We start from the raw sequence: 20,510 nt of genomic DNA, 5'->3' as shown, positions 1-20,510 counted from the left end.
TGTCGGTTACCCAAACGGGCATGTTACACTGGTGGCAGCAGTGTTTGGCGTTAGCACAGCAGAATGTAATGAATGTAGGGAAATGGCTAGAAGCTGGAATTTCAGACCAAATATCAGCTTTAGTTTCCCAGCTGGTCCACCGCGATACTGTGGATACTGACACTGACTTTCCCCCTATGCCCACTTCGACTCAATGTCTCTAACTCAGAACATCAAACCTTGTTAGACACTGGTTCTGGTCTCTCCCTCATGACTGAGGAACGTTGGAAGAACATTCCAGTCCTACCTTGGTAAACCACTAGACATCTCCAAATCCATATTGCTCATGTAACATTATCCCACATTCTTCACATTGTGTGTACTATCAGTCACCCTCTGAAATTATGGTGGGACTTTCTTACACAGCACAATGTGAACCTGTCTGTACCCAGTACCTCTCTGCCGTTATACAACACCACTGTTCCCTTCTCTTCACAAGACCTAGTCCCCATACAGCACAGCTATTTCAGAATCCCCTGTTTCAGTCCCTTCCCTGTCCAAATAAGGGACGCCATCTCTGTCACTGCTAATGACACAGCCTTTTCCAACTCTTATATAGGCATTTGTCACGGTTTGAACAAAAGTTGAAAGACACAATCGTACCGTCAAGGAGGAGTTGCCTAAGTACCTATTCAAGTTGGGTAAATAGTGAGATGATCACCTTCCTCAAGTCGCACTGGGATACAACACTACAACCCATGCTCATATGGGTTTTAGCCCTTACCTCTTGGCCCAGGTCAGGAAGCCTGGGGTCCTAGTGGACACTCTCCCGGACACTTGTAGCACATTCCCCACAGGGGTTCCTACCACTCCAGCTGAGTATGCCACTGCTCTATGCGAGTGCCTTTTATGATCATACAAGTCATGTTAGAGTCTGCAGGATATTTTGGCTTCTTCAACCTGCACTGGCCCTGCTAGCTCACAAATTTAAACTATGAATTTAATTAAGCTATCTGACTTCTATTTTTAGAGAAATAACAAATCAGAACTCGCAGAGACTGGATTCAGAAAAAGCAGGTGTATTTAGCAAGACAGCAAATGAACTGAGCTGGGCCCAGGGATACACACTAATGAAAATGTAGCATGCACCAAAGTACAGTCGTTTTCAATGCTCTTTATATACAGTGAGGGGAAAAAAGTATTTGATTCCCTGATGATTTTGTACGTTTGCCCACTGACAAAGAAATGATCAGTCTATAATTTTAATGGTAGGTTTATTTGAACAGTGAGAGACAGAATAACAACATGAAAATCCAGAAAAACTCATGTCAAAAATGTTATAAATTGATTTGCATTTTAATGAGGGAAATAAGTATTTGACCCCCTCTCAATCAGAAAGATTTCTGGCTCCCAGGTGTCTTTTATACAGGTATACTCTTAAAGGGAGTGCTCCTAATCTCAGCTTGTTACCTGTATAAAAAACATCTGTCCACAGAAGCAATCAATCAATCAGATTCCAAACTCTCCACCATGGCCAAGACCAAAGAGCTCTCCAAGGATGTCAGGGACAAGATTGTAGACCTACACAAGTCTGGAATGGGCTACAAGACCATTGCCAAGCAGCTTGGTGAGAAGGTGACAACAGATGGTGCGATTATTCGCAAATGGAAGAAACACAAAAGAACTGTCAATCTCCTTCGGCCTGGGGTTCCATGCAAGAAAAAACCCATAGTTGTTAAAAAGCAATACTTTCACTGTTGTCACATGGAAAGATATAGTCAAGTATTTACAAAAATTGTGAGGGGTGTACTCACTTTTGTGAGATACTATATATATATATATATATATGTGTGTGTGTGTGTGTGTGTGTGTGTGTGTGTGTGTGTGTGTGTTTACATATATACAAACATTAAGTTGTCATACATACAAACCAATACATATATACAAACATTAAGTTGTCTAACAATAACAAGCAAACTCCAGAATCATTTACAATACAAATATCATACCCAACTTCTCTTTCTGTAGGTTTTATATACATAAGAACAACATTTCATGAAATGAGCAATATAGACAAAAAAAAGAAACACTCTACCTGTTATACTTTAAACCCTCTCACAGAACTAGCCAGTTCTGTGAAAATCTTATTCTTAGCCACTGCTTCTCTCTAAACTAAAGGGTAGATGGTTAATTACACTGCTGCATATGACTAGCGTTATCTTCGTGTAACAGATTTCATCAACGTTATTAGCAGGTGTAGCCAAACCTCCATACACAAGTCCACTATTGGACATATAACAATTGAGAATATGCCCAAATTCATTGCTTTAGTAGAATTTATGTGTAAATGAAATTATAAAATTAATCAATATGCTATATATTGATTTTAAAGCACGCATGCAAGCTTCCTCAAAATAATATTTAAAATTTTAACAGTCACGCTTCTGTGGAGTTGTTTTTAAAGAGATAGCTAACCTGCTAATGATAGAAATTTCATGAGTTAAATTGAGATGTGTACAAACAATGTAATAATTTATAAAAGGTTTATCTTTTAAATAATGAATAAAAAGTTAGATAGGAATAGTGAATACAGAGAAAAAGGACTGTATTAGCACTGTATTATGCTACATCTATGTAGCAACTGTATTAGCAGGTGTAGCCTAACCTTCGTACATGAGTCCACTATTGGTCAAATAACAATTGAGAACATGCCCAAATTCAATGCTTTAGTAGAATTTATTTGTAAATGAAATGATACTTGCCTTGGAATGTCCTTTGTATGGCTTTGCTCAGCAAGGTCCTCTAACACATGGTCTTATTTGTCTGAACTTGTCCAGGCATGTTAATTGAGGAGGGTGGAGAAAAATTAAGTTAGCAAGCCAATTTCATTAAGTTACTACAACTTAAATTTTGCTTTAAATCAATTAAAGCAGAAATTTCAGTTTCAGTGACACACAATATTAAGTTGATGTAATTATCAACAAAATTATGTCAACACAACTCATCAAAATAAGGTTTAGAAATTAAAAGGTTTAATTAAATCAATAAATTAGAAATTTTGTCTTGCAACCATGCACTTAAATAAGTTGTGGTAATAGGTCCTCTGAATGACTTTTTAGACTGTACCTGCACTTGCTTTCATCATCTCAGCTTCCATTACATGACAGAATAGTTTGTGGCAAACTGGAAGCAGCAGGAAGAGAGAGATAGTTTGTATATAATGTACACTTAGTTTTGACAGGTATCGGTCAAAGGTCAAAAAGATACACATTCTAACTCTCTATATCTAGATCAAAGGTCATGATCATAAAAATATTTATAGTTATGTTAAATCGGGATCACATCCATTCGTGACACAAACGTTACCATACATTGTACGACCATGTGTATTCCAGACATCCACACACATTTCACACGTTCTTTCTTTTCACATAGAATATGAAACTCTCTGTGGTAGGTCATAAAAATATATATAGTTATGTTAAATCTGGATCACATCCATTCGTGACACAAACGTTACCATACCTGGTACAGCCATATGTTTTCCACTCCACACACGTTGCACACATGGTCTTTCTAACACTCTGTGGTAGGTCATAAAATATATATATAGTTATGTTAAATCTGGATCACATCCATTCGTGACACAAACGTTACCATACCTGGTACGGCCATATGTTTTCCACCCACACAAGTTGCACACACATGTTCTTTCTAACACTCTGAGGTAGGTCATAAAAATATATATAGTTATGTTAAATCTGGATCACATCCATTCGTGACACAAACGTTACCATACCTGGTATGGCCATATGTTTTCCACCCACACAAGTTGCACACATGTTCTTTCTAACACTCTGAGGTAGGTCATAAAATATATATATAGTTATGTTACATCTGGATCACATCCATTCGTGACACAAACGTTACCATACCTGGTACGGCCATATGTTTTCCACCCACACAAGTTGCACACACATGTTCTTTCTAACACTCTGAGGTAGGTCATAAAAATATATATAGTTATGTTAAATCTGGATCACATCCATTCGTGACACAAACGTTACCATACATGGTACGGCCATGTGTATTCCACATCCAAACAAAAATATGACACACACACGCGCACGCACAAACACACACGTGCACGTACAGACAAACGCATGCATACGAACCTGTTTATAAAATTCGAGCATCCCTCTAGGTTTTATAATACTCTGTACTTAGGACAACATGTGCGAGCTTACAACATGGCTGATGTTTGTCCTAACGCGCCGAAAAAAGCTCACCGCTTTTTGGGAAGAATATAAAAAATGTTAGAATATGAAAATATTCAATATTGGGTAATGTCAAACGGATGTACAGCCGGGTTTTTTTTCGATGCAGAAAAAGGAACCGTTTTGCTTTTCAAGTTCTCGGTCCCGGGACACATCCACATCCACATCCGCCGTGCTACAGAGAACGTAACTTTTAACAAAGGTGACTGAAAAAGTTCAGAAAATGGTGCAAGGATTTTGACTACATTGTTAGAATGGAATTCTTTTCCCCGGATGCGTACAGACGTAAATGGAACAGTACATCTCTTCAATGCAAATACCGCGTCAGAGCAACAAATTTCTCCAAGAACCAGGTTTCACTGCACTGTGCTGCTATATTAACCGGTGACAACGCCCCTGATAACAAAGAGAATTGTGAAGTGCGGTATGACCGAACCAGCTGGCACGATCTGCAACACTACTTCCATCAAATCGATGAATTATTCCAAAAAACTGGAAGAGACAAAGAAATGATGCAAATAAAAGTAAAGCTAGAAGATGTCTTCTTCTGAGTTCGTCAATATACTACTCTTGATCAGAAACTCCACCTCCACCAAGACTCCTCCCACACACTATATCAATGAGTCTGAATGCATATCGAGTCAAAGTAATCTGAGCATCAACCAGCAACATGTCTTGTGAATTCAACCCCGTTTTCTACAACTCTGATGCAACCCTGTATGATGATGATGATGATGATGATGATGATGATGTGACCAGTTTGGGTTTTGAAGACGGTGAAAACCTAGGAAAAAGAAATCTGACCTGTCTGACAACGGACGATGAAGCCGACGGGTGTATAACCAACAATGTGCTAACCATCATACGTGCTGTTACAGTGGAACTGTTGGACAGAGTTATCCAACAAGATCTGAAGGACAACTGTCACGGCTGCGCAATCGATCACCCGAGTCAACTCCAACACGCGTGTTTGTTCAATCCTGAAGAGTACTATCTACACCTTAACACCTACAGATTGCTGAAAAAACTGTTTAAACCGTGGTTCAAATACACATTGGCAAGAGGTCTGAAACTGTGTGGATTCAAACACACTCCTTCCCTAGAAAAAATTCAAGGTATCGCTGAAGCCACCGTGTGTGAATGGCGAGACGAGCCTCACATCAAAACCTTGCTGAATGAGGTCAAGGAGAAAACCAAAGACGTTTTCAACGAGCTAGTGTGCGAAGACGTTGTAGATTACTGGACCTTTCACTCATCTTTGGAACCTGCTGAACCTTCCCATACATGGGAAACTTCAAAACAAGCCACGTCTATTCTGACTGCGAGAAAAGCCTGAAGCCGATTAAAACAAAAATGCTGAAGACATTCGTAAATAGCGTGTGTCCTTAACACATCGGTGTGTATCAAGTTTTTTATATGTATTGCTGAAACTTTTGAATGTAAAACTAAACATGTTTAAACATGTCTAAACCTGCATGTGATATAAATTGTTTAGAATGGAAAATGTTACTTTGATTGAATATGTAATACCTAGCTCATGTGTTCTGAGATAAATGCTTAATCTACACTGGTGTTTGATCATTCTTGTCTTGACTCTCAAAATGACTGAACGATTGATGAAGAATATATATTATACACTGTCAGAACCTGGTTCGTACGGTGGTGTTGAGAGTTTGCAAAGAGCTATTGTTGAGAAAATAGGTAAAAGAGCTAATGATACTGAAATAAAAAACTGGTTAGCAGAGCAGGATGCATACAGTCTACATAAACCAGTATCTACAAAGTTTAAAAGAAACAAGGTTTTTGTGAAGAACATCGATGAACAATGGCAAGCTGACTTAGTCGATATGAGCAACTTGTCAGAGAGTAACGACAACGCGAAATTTATGATAACGTGTATAGATATTTTATCCAAATATGCCTGGGTACGTGTGTTACGAAACAAGACCGGACTCGAAGTAACTAAAGCTTTTGATTCCATTCTAAATGAAGGTAGAGTCCCCAAAAAACTACAAACTGATCAAGGGAAGGAGTTTTTTAATAAAAATTTTCAAACATTAATGAAAAAACATGACATTATTCACTTTGCTACGGGAACAGGGCAAAAAGCATCGGTGTGTGAAAGGTTCAACAGAACGCTAAAGACCAGGATGTGGAGATATTTTACTGCTTTTAACACGAGAAAATACAATGACATAGTTCAGGATTTGATTCAAGCGTACAATCACAATTACCATTCCAGCATCAAAATGAAACCCGCCGAGGTCCACGAAGCCAATTCCTTCAGAGTATTTAAAACGCTCTATGGACTGTTCTCACCTAAATTAAAGAAACTAAATTTCAAGTTTAAAGTCTGTGATATCGTTAGAATTTCTCGTTTAAAAAGACAGTTTGAGAAAGGATACGAGCAAAACTTTACGGATGAATATTTTACAATCTCCGAACGGATACCGAGAGATCCCCCAGTATATGAATTACAAGACTATGATGGTGAAAAAACTGAGGGAACATTTTATGAACCCGAGTTACAAAAGATCATTATCCATAAGGACAAGACGTTTAAAATTGAGAAAATCTTGTCTGAAAAGACCCGAAACCAAAAAAAAGTCTGCCTGGTGAAATGGGTGGGTTGGCCCGATAAATTTAATTCCTGGGTTCTGGTCGAAGACGTAGTTAACATAACAAAAGGATCACCGTGAACAAAACTGAAAACTATATTCATTAAACCATGGAAGAGTGTGGGTTCTTTGTGACGCTTCCAAGCAACGCGTCTTTGGATATTTACCCTAATAATAAGATCGTGCACTACACTACTAAATTCGCCAAACCAATCGATTTGAACGGAATATGGGAAGTCTCGCTCGCAGAGGTTCAATATATCCAGAGTTGGTACTCGTTAACGGAGGAAGACAGTATGTGTCATATTATTCAGAGGGATGGAAAGAGAACACAAAACAGTAACTTTAATATCATTCCAGGATATTATAAAAATATCGATGAAGTGGGTAGTGAAATCAACAACAACATGAAGAAATTGGAACTCGGAATAGAGCTACTCTATAACCCTCTGAAAAATAAAATACGCACCGTATCCCAAAAACATTTTGCGTTCAAAGCTAATGGAAAAATAGCATATATACTCGGTATGAACCCCGGTGTTCCGATAATGGCCCGAGAACCAGACGCGCCTAACCCCGCTGATATTCACGCAGGCTTTTATACGATGTATGTATATACAGACGTTATCGAGTATCGACGAGTTGATGACAGTTTTGCCTCGTTACTGAGATGAGTACATATAACGGGTGAAAACAACAAAGTCGTCACAATTACTTATGATAAGCTGCATTACGTACCTCTGACCAAGAACCACATTACTCATATAGTAATCGAAGTCAAAACGGATCAGAACAAGCCTATACCTTTTAGTTACGGGAAATTTATTGCTAAACTACACTTTAGACCCGCTAAACATTCGTTCCGTATGTAAAATGATGGATAGGGGCTACGTTCATCCGCAGACCTACGTGGATTATTATGTCCACCAGGCTGGAAATGGTCTTCCTGGGTTTCAAGGCGCCCCCACCATGTATGGGTCGGGGCTAGGAGGACTGTTCAAGGGTCTTTTTAGAATGGCGGTTCCGTTCCTCAAAAAGGGTTTTGCTATTGCAAAGCCTCATTTAAAAAAAGCTGCTAAAGGGTTCATAAGTGACGTATTCAGCAACATTATGAGCAAGACACAAGCTCAGAATCAAGACGGATCGGGGCTTGCGTTGATTGTGCGTAAAAAATCTAAAAGGCTCGGAGGGCGTCGACATGTGGTTCCTAATAAAAGACGTAAGGTTACTAAAATCAAGAACAGTGTGAAAAAGACCGAGTACGCAATATCCTGCAAAGCCGTTTCAGCCTGTTTTTCAGTCCAGTAACGTGGTCCGTGAATTCCATTCTCTAATTTTAGCATCAGGAAAGCAGCTGAAAGATCAGGCTTTGTTGATAAACAGAGAAGAGTACCTGAACGGATATACTTTATTCGCTTTCAACCTGAATCCCGATGACGATTGTGGGCAACATTTGTCATTAATAAAATCGGGCAATATGCGATTGGAACTCAGATTTCGTCAACCACTTCCGAGCACGGTGAATCTAATCGTATACGCCAGTTTTGATAGCATTCTAGAAATAAACAATTGAAGAAACGTGCTCATCGATTACCAGTAACTCATGGGTCCCAGAGAACTAACGGAGGTTATGAGAAGTTGTCCTGAAATAGATAAAATATTTCATGGCGTGATGGCCTGTGACGAGCTACCTACAAGTACTCTGAGAAAGTTTCCAGCTTTATTCATCGTAAACACACATCCGAGACACATGCTGCGTGAGCACTGGCTAGCGTTATGCCTTAATGACGAAAACACAGGAGAATTTTTTGACTCGTACGGAAACCCTCCAGACTACGAACTCTTTCCTTGATCGATTCATTATTTTTTGACAAAGAACTGTTGCAAAATAAAATATAACCCTGTACAAGTTCAAAACTTTACGTCGGTTTGCTGCGGTCAACACTGTGTGTTTTTTCTGTGTCACAAAACTAAAGGTTATTCATTTAACCGTATTATGTCTATGTATAGCAAAGATTTAATTAGAAATGATAACACTGTTGTGTCATTTGTTAAAAAAAATGTACCCTAGAGTAAATAAAAAGCATTCAATTACATGTGTACAATGTGTTAACTCTCTAGATATGTTTCATTTGCATATGTAGTGGAATGTTAAATGACGATGCTTCACAAGAAAAATGTTAAACAATAGTTATTTTATTGAAATAAAGGGGTAACATAACATAACATTCTTTGCCCCTCATCATTTCAAAAACCAAACCAGTCAGAACGGTTAAAAACGGGGGATTTGAAAACTGGTTCAGAATCATAGTCTTTGCTTTTAGGTGGGGAAACAAGATGAGAGATATCTTTAGATCTTTTTATGTCAGATGTTTTGCGTCGAACACCGCCATTAGGTATTGCTGAAAAGGGTATATTTAGGTTGGCTACTGTCTGTAAGAACTCTTTCCAACCTAAAGGCCTCCGTTCGTCAGATACTCGATGAGGGGCCGTGAGATTTTTAAGCAAATCCACCATGTGAGATCCTTTGATAGTGTTTCCTTTAAAAATAAATTCACCGCTATCGTTCCACGCAGCACCGGCTTTTAAAAGTTTTTCCATAACGTACGAAGTGTTTCTTTTGTTTCTAGTAGAAATGTTAGCGAGGACCTCTTGCATGATCTCGTCTTTGGGTGGTTCGGTCACCGCTGCTTCCGTTTTGCTTTCCGATATTTTAGGTAGAGACAGGGTCAATTGAGCGGTTTCTTGCTCTCCTACTTTAACCAAGTTTAAAAAAATTTGCAGCACAGACGCGTAAAGTTTCGCCTTATCATATTCGTTCAGATCAGTCCTCGATAAAATACCTCGTATTGCATCGTCCAAGTTGTTTTCAACAGTCTTTCTTAAGCTTTCCTTCTCTGCGGCGATGTTTCTACGTTTATCGATCTGATGTTGAGGGACTAAATACATTTTCTCTGCAGTCTCCATGTTAATTGTTGCGGGATGCGATTAAGCTGCTTATAAAAAGAATGGCTACACTGAGTAAAGGCAGAAGAAATCCTCCGGATTGATTAATAACTTTCCTTTTTCTTTCTACGGACGCTCTTTTATCAGCAAATAGTTTGATCCATTTTTTTTGTTTTTTTTAAAACCCGGTACTGTTTTGTCGTCAGTGGTATGTTTCCCCTGAGCACGTTTAAAGCTAGTTCACATATGCTCAGGATGAGATCTGTGGGCGCATCACGTAATATATCCTTTCTCCTTCGGGGTGGAGACGGGTGTGATGAATTCAGCAGCGGGAGGGTTTTTTTCAATTGCTCAGACATTTGTTGTCGATACTTTAAAGTTTTTTCTTCTTATTCGGAACATACACAACCGGCTTCTCCCCCGGAAACAACCCTGACCGGAGACGAAGTTCTTCTGGCGTTTGTGCTTTCAGGTCAACAAATAAATACCCGTAAGATCTAGAGACGGCATTGAGAAAGCATTCTAAAAAATACTTGCTGTTACCCGGATACATTTGACGAGCCAGTTAGCTAATCTGTAATTTATCTCTAGGGTTTTTAAAAAGAACCATGTAGTTGGTGTTCAGGTTGATTGTTCTACTGGTCTTGCCTTGAAAAAACAAGTTTTGAACGAGGTAGATGACGCTCAGATTTCTGTGGTGTGTGTATTTTGTAAAAGCCTTTTCTACTTCGTCGTTTTTACTGGCGGATTCTATCAAGTCATCGATTACCAATAAGTTTTTTTTATTTAGAGGAAATAGTTCGTCATCACACAAAGAATCAGGGATTCCTTGAAGAAAATTATTTTTATTCTGGTCAATAATTCATCGTACAGAGGCTGCCAACACGTATAACACCAGACAATGTTTTCCGGAACAACCGACATTGCCTCTTTACAGTTTTCCAACAACATTTTGATAAAAAAAGATTTTCCACTATTACTCGGTCCACATACGATACGTGAAAAGGGAAGTTGCATCCTAGCGTCAAAAGCAGTCAAGTTCATATTTTCCTTTACAAAACACATCAACAGAAACTATATACACATATATACAAGAATAGTCTTAATATCCGTAAGGGAGAGTTGTAAAATCAGATAATAAAACACGCTTATCGTACAAAACCCTGAACCTTTTCAACTGTGATTTGTTTCTCAAATGAAACCCCTTTTTATCTCTCACGATTTGGTTATGCGTGGTTACGAGATGACCGGTATGATCCGGATTTTTCACTCGCTCGTCCACCAGTTCTGTTAGTGATTTCAAATTGGCAATTTCAGAATTGATACAATTTAAAGTAATGCCTTTAGCTTTCATGGTTTTGTAACCGTAGGTTTTAGGACCTGCGCTTACAAATTCCACGATTTGATCGCCATCATCTAGTTCGCTGGTAAGACCACCCAAGTAATTGCTTAAGGGCGGCATCCAGTCACCTTCCTTACTTTTAAAAATGACACTATCGGTGTCTGTGTACAAACAACACTGATCCAATCGATCCATCAAATTGTACAGCTCAAGTCTAGCATACGCTGTAGTGAAAATGCAGAAAATGCCGAATACATTAGCGTTTAGCGGTTTAATCAATCTCTCGTCTGCGTAACGCCACTGTACCATCGCCACCTTCTCTTTCAAAAAAGACAACTGACTCACAATATAAATATCGGAGAACATGAACTGTAAAAACTCGGCAGGATCGCGAATTAAGGTCGTGTTTGATCTGTCTGGTCTTTGACACATCTTACCCCACAACGAGTTTAGTGCGAGTTTAGCCACTGATCTTTTGGCAGGATTAACAGTGATAAATTTCGGATCCAACGTAATCCCTTCGTTCTCCTTATATTTGCGAATGTACTCACGTTTAGATGATACATCAACGACCCAGGACGGATAACCTGAACTTTCCTGTTTGGTCATTTTAATATATCTCGTAAAAAGCTCATCAGACCTTTTAGGAAAGTGCCACACTTCAAACACACGGCTTTCTCAATTTCGATAGATGCCCATGTAAGATGTGCCGGTAAGAGCTCTGTCTTGAGCCTTATGATTGCATTGTTTTAGCTGATGTTCGGCACACGTTCTACATAGAGGAAAGAGGAGTTTGCTTTTTACACGAAATGGTAGAACAGGTGCCCACAGACCCCTAGGTGGTAATACCTTTGCTCTAATGATACCGAAGTAATATTTCAGAGGTCGAAAGTCACGATAAATGATGATGGGGTGATCGATCGGGTATGTCTTTGTCTTATTTACGAATGGGTATAGAGAGGTAACGTCGAAATAATCGATTCTCTCACCAGGTTGAGCTACATAATGCAAATTTAACGCATTTGTTCGACCGCCGTAAAGAGCATCTCGAGGGTTTAAACGCTCAGGAAAGTCAAAGTCTTTTAGAAAATTTAGCATGAGATTGTCGTTTTTCTTCATTTCATTACACTCGTGTTCCCACATCAGAGTGACTTGCAAATTGAGAGTGTCTTGCAAATTCTTAATTCTCTCCATCGATTTTTGACGGATATCTCCGAAGGTTACGTTTGATTTGGTAAGAGGATGCGTGGTCATTGAGGGAAAACACTTTTCAAGTGTTTACAGCTTGAGATCCACGAGGTGGTCTCACCTGCAGAGCTTCAGCATGAAATGCATGAGGCGGTCTCATCCCCAGAGCTCCAGCATAAAGGCATGTTCCTGTTAGAGGTCAACGAGGTGACCTCTCAAGCCAAGTTCTGTCCGAATTCGAAGAGATGGCCTCTCAAGCCAAGTTTCTGTCTGAGGTTGAAGAGGCGACCTCTCAAGCCAAGTTCTTGTCCGATGATGAAGAGGTGACCTTTCAAGCCAAGTTCCTGTCCAGGGTCGAAGAGATGGCCTCCCAAGCCAAGTTCATGTCCGAGGTTGATGAGGCAACCTCCCACGCCACATTCCTTTCTGAGGTTGACGAGGCGACCTCCCACACCACGTTCCTGTCTGAGGTCGACAAGGCAACTGTCCACGACAAGTTCCAGTCTAAGATCGATGATGTGACCTTCCATGCCAAGTTCCAGTCTGAGAACGGCGATGTGACCGTCCACGCCAAGTTCCAGTCTGAGATTGACAATATGACCTTCCACGCCGTTCCAGTCTGAGATTGATGATGTGATCTCCCACGCCAAGTTCCAGTCTAAGATCGATGATGTGACCTTCCACGCCAAGTTCCAGTCACGACCAACGTCACGACCAACCAAGTTCTCATCACGCCAGAATCTGTTGACAAGACCAACCAAGTTCTGCTCACGTCCGAGTCTGCTGACATGAACAACCAAGTTCTGCTTTCGCCCGAGACTGCTGAGACGGACAACCAAGTTTTGATCAAGCACGAGTCTGCTGTTCTCCTCATGCCTGAGACTGATGACACAGCCAACCAAGCTCTGCGTACAGCTGAGTCTGCTGACACAGCCAAACAAGTTCAGCCTGTAAATTCGATGGAGAATAACACTCAGACTCTCTGTGTGACTGAGGATGCAGCTCAGCATCCCTAGTCTGCCGTGGATGCCACTACGCCAGGGTTCTATGGACGTCACTCCATTTTCCCATGCCACTGAGGATGTCGCTCTGCCTCCCTGCTCAGCTGAGGACGTCGCGCCGCCATACCTCCACTTGCTTCCATCTCAGCCTCCATTATGTGACAACTCCGGTCAACTTAAAACTAGCTTTCTAAAAACAAAAAGCCTAGGTGTCTCATTTTCTAGCTTTTATGTCTCCTGTTCTTTGTAATTTTGTTCTCTAACTTGCTTGATTCAGGCTAGTTGGCTAACATTGCCGACTCAAGTATTTGTTAAACTGTGAGTGTGTGTGTGTGTGTGTGTGTGTCAGTGGACATCGCTACATCTCTAATCTTTCACTTCCTGACTTCGAGCCTGAGAAAGACTAAGACCTCATAGCAGCTCTTAGTGAATTTTCATTTCCTAAGCTGATTAGCATGATGTGGCTGTGTTAAGTCACCTTGAGTGAATCTTTAACATTGTAGTAAACACTCATAAACAGTACTAAACATGTTACTCAACACTACAATTCCTTCACATTCCATTACACTTCCTGTGGAAGCTGACCTGCCTAAAATAGAAGAGATTAAATACTTTCTCAAAAGATTTGTGTTGTGTTTTCTTGAACATGTCTCTAAAAATCCTTGGAGGAACTTGGCTTGCTAATTAGCTAGCTAGCACCATGCTAGCTGCCTAGTTAATTAGCTGTACTAGCAGAGTGCACTAATAAAGTAGTCACAAACTGAGAAATATTCATTCAAATATGAGAAAATCAAATAACTAGTCAGCACCGTAATTAGCTGGCTTCTCATATAATTAGCTTGATTATGTTGTTTGAGTTAGCTTTGTAATTAGATACCCAGTCTCATGATAAGCTGATTTGTTGCATTTATTTGCTTGGTCATTAGCTGGTTTGTTCACTATATTAGCTTGTTTATTAGCTGGTCATTTTCAGGATTAGCTGATTTAATGTCTACTTTAGCTTTATCATTAGCTGACGTAGCTTGGTAATTAGCTTGGTAGTTAGCTGATTCTTATCATGTTTAGCTGGTTTGCTTTCTGTATTAGCTTGTTTATTAGATGCACATTGTCATGTTTAGCTGGTTTATCTTTAATAGCTTGGTCATTAGCTGGCCGTCGCTACCTAACATTATAATTAGCTGATTTATTCTCACACTGGCTTGGTAATGAGTGTAATAACTAGCTGACTCTGAGTCATATTGACTTGCTAATGAGCTAGTAAGAGTTTGATTCAGTGAAGTAAGAATTGATTCAGTGAACTGAACTGAATTACTCAACTCAGCAAAAATAAGCAGCTAGTAAAATATTCAACATTTCTGATTTACTCATATATTCAAAACATGTGAATCTTTGCTTCTCATTCATCAAATAACACAGTTACACGAGTTATTGAGTTATTATTTGAGCTTTGTGAGGCTTTATTAGAGTTTATTAGAGAATCAGATTGTATATAACAAATATACCAAACTTTCAATCATAAAGTTTCGAAGACAAATTAATTGCATCTGCTGTTATTTTGGGTCACACAAACTCACATGTCCCCAAACCCCAAACCCAGCGTATAGAGGTTGAGTGAATGTGGTGTGGACTCTGTGGAGGAGCTTCATCGTGTCAGAGATGCTGTAGAAGGACAGACTTCCTGCACTGTGATCCACATACACTCCTATTCTGGAGGATGATGGACCTCTGAGATCAGTTTTAATGTTGTTGTGATAGAAAGAGAGAGAAGAAGAAGAACACCGCAGACTCCATGACTGATTGTTGAGTCCAAACCCACACTCATTACCCTCTCCTTTCCTCCTGATGCCTTTATATGAGACTGAGATGTCCACATCACGGCTCCACTCCACCTCCCAGTAACAGCGTCCACACACACTCTCCTTACATAACACCTGCTTATAGAAGTCAAATCTCTCTGGATGATTAGAGTACTGCTGATTTTTCACACCGAAAGTCATCACTCTGTTCTTCTCAAACAGAATGAGGTAATGATTTGCCGTGTTGGGATCCAGAGTCAGATAACAGAAACCTAAAATAAAAGACAAAAAAACCTTTAAAAATTGTGATCATGTTGGATATACAGTAGTGTGTGTGTGTGTGTGTGTGTGTGTGTGTGTGTGTGTGTGTGTGTGTGTGAGTGAGTGAGTGAGTGAATGAGGGAGTATCTGTTTTAGACGTACATTTCAGAAAATCTTCTCTGCTCTTTAACTTTGAGAGTGAAATCTTCTGAACTGCTGCAGCTTGGAGACAAAATGGAGATGAAGACAAAAATGAATCATCAGCTTCTGTAAAAGATGGAAACAGTTTAAAGTGATACAGTGAATGTATTCATTTTAATCAGTGTTTTAGTTAAAAGTATTAGTCCTTTCTGTGTATCTTGTGAATATTTCCTGAGTGAGTAAAGATGTCCATCACGGTGTTTCTCCAGCAGGAACAGCTCCTCTTACCATGTGGAGGGATTTTGTTGAATTCCTCCTCACAGAATTCCTTGAATCGCTTCTTCAGAACTGAGAGAGAATTCCTCACTCCATCAAATGAGAGATGTTGATGGACAGTGATGCTGGGTGAATCCTCACGTACAGACACAGAGGACCGGAAACTCTACAGAGAAAACAACAGAACAGAGAAGGTATTGTTTGCTGCATTACTATGTAATATTAAAACATGATACAGTTTTTATGTAAGGCTTAGAGTTTGTTTGCTGAGCTGTAAACCCGGATTATCTAACACTAATAATCTACACTCTGGGGTAAAGCTGTAACTGTTGTGAAGGTTTTAAAACATTCCCATGATGTACATTAAGTCATTTGGAATGGCATCTAATTTATAGGACTAATAGGATTCGCCACTACAGCGAGTGTTACCTGGAGGAAGTGGATGTCATCGTGTGTGTGTGAAAGCTGCTCCAGCTCAGTGACTCTCCTCTGAAGATCAGTGATCTCCTGCTCCAGTTGCTCCAGGAGTCGTTCAGCTCGACTCAGTTCAGCCTTCTCCTGAGCTCTGATCAGCTCCGTCACCTTTGAGCGCTTTTTCTTCAAGGAGCTGATCATCTCAGTAAAGATCCTCTCACTGTCCTTCATTGCTGTCTGAGCATGGGACTTTTAGGACACACACACACACACACACACACACACACACACACACACACACACACACACACACACACACACACACTTCCCTCTGTTACTGGGACTCTGGATGACTGCTTGTTCCTGTTGTGTGTGTTTCTAGGAGCAGCTCTGTCTCTGCTCACTGCTCACCTTAATCGTGTTCACAGCCTGTTTCAGCTCCTGCACCTTCTTCTGCTTTTCCTGGATTCTCTGCTGGGATTTCATCTGCTCCTTCTTTAACTCACTCTGAGCACAAATTACTTATATTCAGCTGGTTATAAATGATGTGTGGGTGAATATTAATGACAGCTAAATGGTTAAAGTTCACAGTGTTGTGAGGAATTGATTAAGTTGTAAAACTGGTGTTCAGCTGTTCCAGAGTTCACTGACTGCTCTGACGTGATTATGACTAACACTGGGTGAGGAGGACAAATTCATTTAACACTTGTGTAAACACAACACACTGAAATGTAATACACCATTTTAAAATCATTCTGATGAACTGAACCATTGCAATCACAATTTAAATCTGAAACTGACTAAAGCAGCTGATTCTAGATAACAAAAATAATTCAGATGAATTCATTCTGAAAAGATTTCTAGTTCTCACCTGTTTCTCAGTTCTCTCTGCTGAAAGTGATACAGCGTCGTGTGCTTTGTGATTCTCCAACATGCACAAAGAACAAATACACCTTTGGTCAGTACGACAGTAGATCTCGATCAGTTTGTCGTGTTGAGAGCAGATATTCTCTTGGAGTTTTGAAGAGGCTTCGATTAATGTGTGCTTTTTTAAAGCAGGAAGTTCAAGGTGACGTTTAAGATGAGTTTCACAAAAGGAAGCCAGACACATCAGACAGGAGTTGACGGCTTTGCGTTTCTTCCCGATGCATAAATCACACTCCACATCCCCAGGTCCAGCGTAACAGTGAGCAGGAGAAGCAGCTTGGACTTCAGTCTTCTTCAGTTTCACCACAACTTCGGCCAGCATGTTGTTTCTGTGTAGAACAGGCCTCGGAGTGAAAGTGTCTCTGCACTGAGGACAGCTGTAGACATCCTTCTCATCCTCCTCATCCCAGAAACCATTAATACACACCTTACAGTAACTGTGACCACAGGGGGTAGTCACTGGATCCTTCAGGAGATCCAGACACACTGGACAGCTGAACTGACCTATTGAAAAGTGATCATCTAAAATACGAGCCTCTGCCATTTTCATGCACTCACACACTGAGAGAGAAAGTGCGGCACTCAGAGATTAGTTTCTATTTCTCTGAAATAAGAAGTAAAAGAGGGGGTGGAGATAGAAAGGGTGGAATCCAAATGTTTTACATTCAGATCATACTTTTTAAGCTTAATGAAATCTTCTGTCAACATGGTAGGTAGTGTTGAAATTTCGCTTTTGAAACTTAAGATCTGTAACTTAAACACTTGCCATCCTGTAGCCGATAAATATATATCCTCTACAATTTAGTTATACCTGAATGCTACAAAACACTATTTATGTAGCTTCTTTGAATGAGGATAAATGCAAAGGGGCAGTCAGAATCACCTGGAGGATACCTTTTTGTGAAAGTGCAGCTTTGATGAGTCATCTTCAGACTGCTGGTGGTGGTGTGGGGAACATTTCCTTGGCACCCCTTAACAACATTTGAGTATCATTTAAATGCCACAGCTTGAGTATTGTTACTGACCACATGAATCCCTTTATGGCCACAGTTTTACCCATTTTTATAATGTCTAATTCCAACACCTGTCACAAATAACAAACCATCTTAAACTTATTCCATGAACATAACCATTAGTTCAGTGTACATTAATGGCCTCAGTGTAGACAGATCTGAATCCTTTCGAGCACCTTTGGTATGTAGAACAGGAAGGTTGTAGAAAGAATTTGCAGCTGACAGATCTGCAGCAATTATGTGCAACAGTCATGTCAACATCAATCAGAATGTCAAAGGAAAGTTTCCAGATAGCTGGCGACACTTAACCCAGCTTTAGTGGCCATGTGCACCTCAATCAAGTACATGTGCGCGTTCTCAAGCTGCTCGTGCACGTTGTCGCCACAGCACCATAACACGAGTAAAAATGCCGGTACTGTAACAATACTTGACTTGCACAATATGGTGTAAACCTGGCAACCCTACCACACCCTGTGTCTTTCCATGATGCAAACGTCGAGAGGGCGGGGCAAGTTGGTGTATGAATTAAACATTTAAGTTCAATTGTATTTACATTTAAGATTTATATTTCATTTTGAATGAGTAAGGGAATTTAACCTATGTGTTACCTCATATTCATACCCCTGTGAAACAGGAAGTTATGGTTGAACAATTTCCTTACCCCAGAGTACTAAAAAATGTTAAATATCAATGGGAATAAAATTAAAATATATTTTTCTCATATGAATTCATAGGGGTGCCAATAATTGTGGCACACCTATAGTTAACAAAGTTTTTTTTTTTTTTGATAAACCCATATTTTGCTTGCAATTATTTGAAATCCAGGAGAGCAGAGTATTTTTGTGAATTTTTTAAAAACAAAATACTCTCAGAGTGGACTGTATTTGAATATACATTCAGTTAAACAAAACATTTGCTATTTTAATCACTGTGGGTGGCATTTTGGTTTTGGAATTATGACACATTAAATACTTTTCAGTGAATGTCATGGTGTTTCTCATCTGGGAAGCATATTCACCGGAGGAGATGAAGTAAATTGTGAGATCAAACTTGAAATGTAGGGATGAACTCCCGGAAACTGTTTGCAGTCAACTGTCACGTCTCCAGACGTAATGTAGATAGGGACGGATGCAAGTGCAGTTCAACTAGTTTTATTAAAGAGAGACACAGGTAGATAAATCCAAATCGTAATCCATAAATGTAATCCAAAACATGCAAAAGGTCAGGCGATCGGCAAACAGGCACAAACGGGGCAAAGCAGGAATCAAGGTCGCAGTCACGGAAAACAGGGTCGAGAAAATAGCAATGAACTAAACTAACATGGAACATAACATGGACAAAGACTATGACTATGACTATGACTATTGTAAACTATCGTAAGGAATCTAAACTAAGTATCTTAACTAAACTAATCTAATATTCCGTGCCGTGTGCTGGAAGGCGCGTGGTAAATATAGAAACATAATCAGTGTCAATTGCTGACAGCTGACACCAATCTAGACACACGTGAAATAATAGCCAATGACAGAACAGGGAGGAGACATAACAGAAACATAATAAAAGCACGTGTCCAATGTGCACAATGTCACGATTGTCAACATACGAAAAGCAGGTGCTCACGCACCTTGCTCGTGCACGCGTGTCCACGTGCTCTCCAGCGCGCTGCTTAAAGGGGAAACCGTGACATAAACAAATCGGCCACATTTTTGTATTCAGATTGTATGCGCATGTAATAAACATTTTTACAAAGCTTTTTTTTCTCAAAATGTTTAGGCTATTACATGCACAAACAATCTGAACACATAATAATAATAATAATAATAATAATAATAATAAAACCTTTTTCTGATGAAACCTTGCACAACCCATACTTAATACTAACAAAGTATTTCCTGATAAGAAACGTTTTCTAATAACATTAAAAGCAGAACAGTCCAAATGGATATGTTTCACAGTTACATTGTTACAGAATGACATGGTGATGGTTCCTCATCCCAGTTGTCATGGATATTCCGGAGGTCACATGACCACCTGCACCTGAACTTCATTCTTGTTAATGAGCACTTACGGTATTTATAGTTTGCACTATACTGATTGTCTTGTGTTTGTCTTTCTCTGCTATCGTTTCTGTCATAGGGTTCATGGTCTTTGTTTCACGGTTTTTCTTTGACTCAGTGTTTTGCCACGTGTTCATAGCTTCTTTTGTGTTTGTTTTCATTGTTAAACTCTTTATCTGCAATTGCATCTGTCTCTGCCTCCAAACTGTGACACCAGTCTGTGATCTATATGACCTTGTGTGAACACTTGATCGTGTTTAGAAAAAAGTGTTTT

The 20,510-nt window shown here is 39.7% G+C and overlaps 1 protein-coding gene across 1 annotated transcript; it reads right to left on the bottom strand.

Annotated features, from left to right (window-relative positions):
* Positions 1 to 14,901: 14,901 nt before the first annotated feature.
* On the bottom strand, positions 14,902 to 17,772 carry LOC108258561 (E3 ubiquitin/ISG15 ligase TRIM25-like). Its single transcript, XM_053676417.1, has 6 exons — positions 17,111 to 17,772; positions 16,651 to 16,746; positions 16,255 to 16,488; positions 15,838 to 15,991; positions 15,571 to 15,630; positions 14,902 to 15,419 (listed from the first exon to the last, which is right to left on the bottom strand). Exons 1-6 carry the CDS (start codon positions 17,714 to 17,716, stop codon positions 14,902 to 14,904), a joined length of 1,668 nt encoding a protein of 555 aa, XP_053532392.1. The 5' UTR covers positions 17,717 to 17,772.
* Positions 17,773 to 20,510: the final 2,738 nt, after the last annotated feature.

This window comes from Ictalurus punctatus, chromosome 26 (assembly GCF_001660625.3).
Source record: "Ictalurus punctatus breed USDA103 chromosome 26, Coco_2.0, whole genome shotgun sequence".
NCBI lineage: Eukaryota > Metazoa > Chordata > Actinopteri > Siluriformes > Ictaluridae > Ictalurus > Ictalurus punctatus.
The sequence above is the reverse complement of the archived record's forward strand: the minus strand, read 5'-3'. Positions and strand labels throughout refer to the sequence as shown.

Excerpts from the sequence above, each read along its gene's own strand:
- LOC108258561 (XM_053676417.1), bottom strand. The coding sequence starts at position 17,716 with ATGAAAATGGCAGAGGCTCGTATTTTAGATGATCACTTTTCAATAGGT. Across the intron at positions 16,747-17,110 it reads CAGAGAGAACTGAGAAACAG|AGTGAGTTAAAGAAGGAGCA; the intron begins GTGAGAACTAGA and ends ATTTGTGCTCAG. Across the intron at positions 15,420-15,570 it reads CAGAGAAGATTTTCTGAAAT|GTTTCTGTTATCTGACTCTG; the intron begins GTACGTCTAAAA and ends CTTTTATTTTAG.